Source organism: Apteryx rowi, unplaced genomic scaffold, assembly GCF_003343035.1.
Source record: "Apteryx rowi isolate R43461 unplaced genomic scaffold, aptRow1 scaffold_493, whole genome shotgun sequence".
NCBI lineage: Eukaryota > Metazoa > Chordata > Aves > Apterygiformes > Apterygidae > Apteryx > Apteryx rowi.
In genome coordinates, this window is record NW_020450753.1 from 353,551 (window position 1) to 361,131 (window position 7,581).

Below are 7,581 nucleotides of genomic sequence, written 5' to 3' on the forward strand. Positions count from 1 at the left end.
TGATATATGTATGCATACATGTACATATATGTATGTAAAAAGACACAGAGTTTATTTTCTCCATAACAGACAAAGCTTTAAAGAAGACTGAGTATTAAGGCAGTTTTTATCTCTCAAGATAAAGTAAAGATAGGTGTCCTCATTAGATATGACTAAATTCCCTAACTGCATTGTCTCTTTTGCATCTAAAAGGTATACATTTACAAAAGTCAGCCGATTCAGGAAGAGAAAAAATAAAGCTGATTTTCATATACAAGGTATCTTTTGTACACAAAATTGCGCCAGGTGAAAGTCTCCCATCCCATGCAGAAGAAAAACATGTTTGTAGTGATGAATTCAAGAGTAACAAAAATAAATGCAAAAGTAAAAATCTATTAGGATTTATTCCACTTTTAAGGAAACAACTACAATTCCAAGATCTCCTCTACAGAAGAAACTGGAGTTCACAAAAATGCAGTCTATGTGATAAATGTCCTCTTTATATATAGATATTATTGTGAGTTTCATTGGTTGTCAGTAACTTCTTCAAAATCTTTGTACTTTCAGAGATATCCTAGTAAAAGGAAGAGATGATCAGCATTACCTACATGGCTGGTAACAAAAAAACCAAGCTTCATTTCCTCCCATCCCAATTTTTATTACTGTGAATATCAGTTTGATTAAAGTGTAAACTATGACAAAACTCAGGTCTTACGAATGAAGATTCCCCAAGTACTGCTAAAGGTTCCAAAGGAATTTGCAGTTTAATCATGCCCTGGGTTTTTTAATTCATATTCGTCCTTCCTTGCATGGTTATACCCAAGAAAGGAAGAGTCTGCTTTTTTTTTTTCATCAGAGTTTAAACACTTACATACTAGCCTGTTAGCTTTATTTAGCAGGCCAGTAAAAGTTGTAATGAAAACTAATTTGCAATTCCTACGGTTACAGCTGAAATAAGTATTCCAGCATACACACGCCTCTCTATCATTTAAATGGAAGTCCAACTGGCAAAACTGAGGAGAGTATTTTGAAATAGCTACACATCAATTAAAAACATTTCAGAAAGAAGGAAAACATTGACTTCAGTAGCTAGAATGCGATGACCACAAGGCTATTTGATTAGCACACAACTGTAAGAATCAACTTTATAAATTTGCAGTCTTTCAAGTGCAAAAAAAAGTTGTAAGTCAAAATACATTTCTTAAGAAACTTTCAGGTATGGCCTAAGACAGGTAGACACAGAGCTAGAACAGAATCATCTCGAGTATACACACAGAATGTCAAAAAATAAATACACTTTGACATTTTAAAACAAGACACCTCTAAGGGAAGCTGTAGCTTAAATGATCACAGTAAGTAACTCCCTGAAATATTGCTACCATTTCAAGTGCCTGAAAAGATAAACYGAAGTTTTGAGTGAAGCTATAGATTCACTACTTTAAGCAACTTATGAACAGATACAAATAGTTACAGCAGGTACTGTTTCAGAAATCACAATCTACACTAAGAACCTCTGCTAAATAAAGTTTGTATCTTTCTGTATCTTACATATATCAGGTTTTTTAGTTGGTCTCTTCACAGAGGCACATAAATGGCAGAATGTAACAGAGAGAAAAGGCAGATCAAGATAGACAGAACCTTCCATTAATTTTTAAATATCAAATTTTACCTTGACTAAACCTTTCAGGATTTTAGAAGAAAGCAGAGGCTTGAACGCTTCAATTGTAACCGTGTCCAGTTTGATGACATCAGTGTAACACTGATACAACACCGCAGGAATCTGCCATACTTGACAATAACTCAAAACTAAATATAAGTCAAGAGAAAACGCATGTTAAATTCAGCAGAGAAGAAATCTCAATTCTGTAAGTAAAATCTCATTTTGTTCTGGCTAGAACTTTAAAAGCCTGGAAGTTTATAAACTGAGAGTTTTATCAAATACTCAGGATCCTGACTGTAAGACCAGCATCCCTCATTCCCCCAGGTACACAAGAAACTGAACTATCAAAAAGTAGTAGATAATAGCTGGCATTTGTTCCTAGCAAATACCTTAATCAGAAATTACATGGTATTGGAAAACAAAAATAACAGAACTTTTGTTTAAAGAAAAAAAAACACATAAAATTTCAAAACTTAAAAAATTGCATAAAAACTTTTTCTTGGAAAATTTTCTCCCTTTAGCTCCTGATAGACAAGTTTTTACTCATTATACTACTATTATTTTAGTACTGTGTAATGAAAAGTCTTGGAGAAGTTATTATATTACAGAAAAATAAAACTGAATATAGCTTTTATATCAGGTCCATCAGTAGCATGGTGAAACCTACATCCCTCATAGCATGCAGAAAGGACTTTATAAGCCTCAAGTATGGTACTCAGATGAAAATAACACCTACTGGACATTTTAATTTCTTATCAAATAAATACATTTCAAACAGCCAATATATGATATACTTCATGAAGTTATACTGCAGAATTGCTAGTTCTTATGTCCAGTACTTAAGGGGTAAAAGGCATTTTTGTGTGTTTTTTAAATATGTTCATATTTTACAAGGCAACACATAAGATGTCAAACTGTTAGGAATTAACTTTTGAAAGCTAACTTGCTAGCTAATTCACATAATTAAGTAAAGATTCTAATTCTAATGGGATGCTCTTCAAAACACATTTTCTATTGTGAGCAGCAGTAGTCAGTAACATGTAAATAAGTAAATAAGTGAAATTGCAGAATACCAGCAGCAGGTAGATCTCGCACAATGTTAGGTTGTTCCAGCAGTGGGCAGCAGACTGGCTCTTTGAATTCTTTTGTCTTTAAGGCTTTCAGAAAAGGAGATGGAAGTGTTAAAGTGGATTCCTGAGTTTTATAATCAGCTAGAGGACATGTTGAAAGAATAGTTACTTGCAAGCCTTCCTTTCTCATACAGCCAAAAACCTGAAATAAAAATGTTAGTTCCAACATAAGTAAAGTTTATCCTATCGCAATAATAGCATAAAAACACAAAGATCAATTTTAATTTAGGTGTGGATGGCAAAGAGTGGTTTAACTGAGGTTTGCATGACTAACTAAAATTGAGTGACTAACCAAAATTGAGTCAAAAACTTCAGACAAGTTTCATGTGCATGCATCTGGTATAGAAAGAAAAAAGATCCCAAGAACAGCTAACACATTTACCAAGTCTTCTGATTTTCTTGAAATGCTTTAGTTTTTCAGCACTTTCAATTCACCTGCAAATGTATTAAAACTTACTATTTTTCCTAATGTTGAAAGTAGAAAGAAAAAGAACTGCATATGAAAAGAGGCCACTTATAACAGGAAGGCAGCTTGCTAATTTGCAAGGCATTTTAAATTCCCATTTGCTCATATTGCTCTCCAGATGTTCTACAGAATTTAAGATTCTTCATTTTAAATACTCACATTTTTACTTGATTATATTCAACTTGAATTGAGGATTGAAAAAGAGAAACTTAATTTTTCAGTTTTTCTCAAATTCAAGAGTTTCAAAAACACTGTACAAAACACGAGTTTGGATCCATTGCATACCATCACAGAACATTCAGATGCTGCACACTCTTCCATTGTTTTTAAAGAATGTAAGTCGAAACGAGCAGTAGTATGACAAACCTGCACCTTCCTTTGCACAATCCTCTTCAGACTTGTGATCAAAAAGTAAATAGGGAATTTGGTAAACATTACAGAAACTTGCCTGTTTCTGTATATGGTACCAATCACACAGAGGAGCTGACTATTCCTTCACGTCAGTATGTTATCACTATAATGTAAAACTGACATAACTCTTCAGAAGGACACATATTTTCAATTTCCAGTACATTTACTTTGCTGGAAACAGTGGTTGGGCTGCGCTTCTCTTGCAAAACTGTAGTCTGTATGTTCTCATTTTCTCAGTGCCCACCTACTGAGAAGACACACATAGATGTGAAAATCCAACTGGAGACTTAAGGTCATCTTAAGTTTCTAAACTACAAAAGTGAACTCCCAATTCCCATCCTACAACAAACTGAGTTAAACTCTTCAAAAAGCAATGGAACTACGAAAGGCTAGTCTTCCACAAACATGGGTATCAAGACCCTATATTGCCTAGTGAAGTTACCCCAGCTCTTTGTCCTCTTTGCCTTCCCATAATCTTTCTGCTTCCCTCACGCTGTGACCCTGTATGGTTTTCTCTTGCATCCAAGCAAACCTTCTTGTGTGCTGGCTGGGCCAGCTGGCAGGTTAGACTGAGCAGATGCCACTTGGCTCAAGCGAAGGAGCTGCTCTCAGCAAATGCACTGCTTTGCATCTCATTCCTCCATCTAGCCACAGATTTACACAACTTAAGCATAACTTAATAGATTTAGCATCTGTATTTGTTCATCAGATCAGTGAAGAATTAAAAGAAGGAAGGATAGCAAATAGAGAGCAAGACAGAATAAACAATACTTCTTTGAGACTAAACAGCAACAAAATGCATAAAGAAAATCTACAGCGAGATTATTCCCCTGCTTTTATCTTATTAAAATCTACATTATGACATTTGGAGAGATATGAAGGACCAGCAGCATACATGCACTTGAAAGATGCAAGGGTAACCCACATAGCAAAGTGAATATATGAACAAACTGGACTGATAGCGCTTTAGGGGCACCTTCATTTAGAATTTCACCTTGTGAAAGAAACTAAGCATACCTGTCAGTAAAAATACCATCTATCACGAGTTTCAAGACAGGTTTGTTTGGGGATCCTTTGGCAACTGTACAAATGGAGTTATGTTACTAGTTTTTAAGGAAGGATTCTCCCAGGACTGAAATGCAGTTGAAATAAGCCATAGAAAATTTAAGTCTAACAAGAAAAAGGATTGAAAAGTATAACAAAAATGATATTCTCCAATAAAAATTGTCCAATTGCTCCAATAGTTGCACAAAGTTGGTAAGTTACAGCACATATAACCAGCAAGATCTAGAAAAGAATTTCACAAAATTTGCAGACAGGGTATTTTTTCATTAGTTCAGCGCCCGAGAAGAGAAAGCACCAGTGAAAACAATTATTTACAGTGGTTGTTATGGTTAGAAGATCAGGGAGGAGGAAGCACTTGCATTAAGTTGAGGACCCCTGCCCCTAAGATTTCATTGCTCCATTTGTTGTCTTATCAATTTCACCTTTTCAAGCCACTGGAACTGTTGATCCTCAGCAACGTAGCAACTGCACTGGCACAATAAAACCTGAAAAAAAAGTAAAAAAAATGCGTAAGGAAGTAGTTTAAAGAGCACAGTGATAATAGCTCATAATCATGCGTCAGGATGATGTGATTGCAGTCAACAACTTGTTCAATATTCTTGGGTTTCTTCCACTCTACTTCAACAATTTTTATTCACAGCTGATGTGAAGCATTCAGTCCTGTCATACACCTTCTTTGTATCAAACTTCATATGCCAGAACTGCAGGCAGTTTTAGTGAGTAAACTTGAAAGAAATCTGACCCTTCAAATTTTTGATGGGATTAACCCAAAACACTGCAACCTTAACAGTTTGGGGTAGGGGAGATTTAACTTTCTGAAGAAAGAGCAACACAGATGAATTCATGCATAAGTCACTTACTGTCGGGTCTGATATTAATTGATAGAACAAACAGAAAGAATCTGTCGGGAGGATGTTTGTTGTGTTGGATGTTCGACACCATTCGTTCCACAATTTCACAGCTCCAACTACTTCCCAGCATACAGAATCCAGAATAAAAGAAGACAGGAAAGCTGCAAAGAACACTACCATTAATTTACACAGAAATAAAATCTCTATTCTACAAATAAATCCCTGAACCATATTAGTTTATTTCTTTGCAAGCTCTTCCTCAAGTTCAGAAGATATAATAATTACATATTTTTTTACTGAGCAAATCCAGCAAAAATCAAGAATGTGAATTACCTCACAGCCCTGAGACTTAAAAAATAAGAGCAACATCAGATATAGATAACATCCATAACTTGGTTAAGAATTATATCACTAGAGTTAACTTTGATTCACTTAGCATACACTAAAAACAAATGCTACTAAACATTAAGTCTCTAATACTTCTCAATATACCGGATTTAATAGATTTCTCCAAAAAAAGAATCACTGAGCCAACAAGACAAACCTATTATATGGGCTTTAGAAAGCAGTGACAACAGTTTGCAAGACTTGGTAGCAAAAGAGATCTTGAGTCAAATGATCATAAATCAAATGAATTTCAGTGAAACAGAAGACTGATCTAAAATATATCTGTAATTATTTTTCAAGAAAAAAGAAATTAGCTAAGTTAACTAGAATAAGGATGTCAGTGAGATCTAAATGTAGAGAAGACTTATAACTACTTTATATCTGCTGTGAAAGAGCTACTCAAGACCTAGGTAAGTGGGCGTGCGAAGGGGAGACGGAGTCTTAAGACTTCAGGTCTGACAAGTAAATAACCACCTCAAAAGAGGGCAATATGAACAAGTGGAGAATAAAAATGTGAAAAAGAGACTGAGCAAAAAATAAAAGAAGTTACTGTTCATTAGATGTTAAAGAAAAAAGGGGAGGAGGAATAAAGTCAGAAATCTCCATATTTAAAACTCTGCTAAGGATATTAAACTAAAACACCATTTACTACAGAGCAAAATAGTCTGAGGAGAAGAACACAGAAACTTCCAAAACAAGGAGAGTAAAACCTTGGAGACCCTTCTGTACTCAAATAGAAAGAGTTAAATAATATTGCTCATGTTACTTCATTCAGTAGTTTTTCTAAACATATTTAGTTTAGTTAGTATAAAATGATCTGAGAACAGCAGATATAATACTGTTCAGGTATTTCCAGGCTATCTCACATATATGCAGTACTTCAGATGAAATTTTGAAGTATTGTAACAGAAGTGTTATAGCTTACTGACCCATAATTTTACATCTTTGATAGATCCCTATTTCAAAACACTACAATACACAGAGCAACCTGCTATTTTCAGAAGCAAACTTTTGCAAAGTTACATGCAATCCAGGAGAATCTACCAAACACAAGTTATACAGAGGAAAAGGAGGACTGTCCCAATTGAAATCTAGAGATTGCTGCCATGATCAGACAGAATCTGACAATAATAAGCAGCTGTAAAAGAGCTGTGCTGTGAATGTACAGACTGTTGACTAACCTTGGATTTCTCTCAGCAGATCTTCTCAACAGCCTCAGGCTTAAAACTTTACCCCCTAAATGAAAAGCTGGACACACCTAAGAACAATTCTTACTACAGACAACAATGTTAAATCACACCACGGCAAAGGGAGCTTGCAATGTCCTGACACACTTAGAGTACGCCTTCTTCCAGCTCCTACTTTCTCAATATTAAGCAAGAACAGAAGAGCGTGGCTATTTAACAGCCGCCCACACTCCGTTTTTCAGTCTGCAACACCTACCTGCAGCATTATGTCCTATTGCTACTATGAACTTAGAGCACGAAATTGGCTCATCTGCAGCGCTTTCCGCAGGCGCTGCCACTTTCAAGGTCCAGAGCACGTCGATCTCCCTAGCAAGAGAAACAGAGAGAAGTAGACCCCGAGCCGGCTACGGCGCAGACAAAAAGCTTCGCCGCCACCGGAGCCTGA

General features: G+C 35.6%; 1 protein-coding gene across 1 annotated transcript in view; it reads right to left on the bottom strand.

The window, feature by feature from the left end:
- Window positions 1-364: 364 nt before the first annotated feature.
- Window positions 365-7,581, bottom strand: part of PSMG1 (proteasome assembly chaperone 1) — a 7,592-nt gene continuing 375 nt past the window's right edge. The window contains exons 2-7 of the mRNA XM_026079155.1: window positions 7,393-7,502; window positions 5,572-5,723; window positions 5,134-5,196; window positions 2,713-2,911; window positions 1,649-1,785; window positions 365-553 (exon numbers count right to left, since the gene is read on the bottom strand). Of these exons, the coding sequence (XP_025934940.1) occupies window positions 479-553; window positions 1,649-1,785; window positions 2,713-2,911; window positions 5,134-5,196; window positions 5,572-5,723; window positions 7,393-7,502 (736 nt within the window). The 3' untranslated portion in view covers window positions 365-478. The remainder of the gene's footprint in view (window positions 554-1,648; window positions 1,786-2,712; window positions 2,912-5,133; window positions 5,197-5,571; window positions 5,724-7,392; window positions 7,503-7,581) is intronic.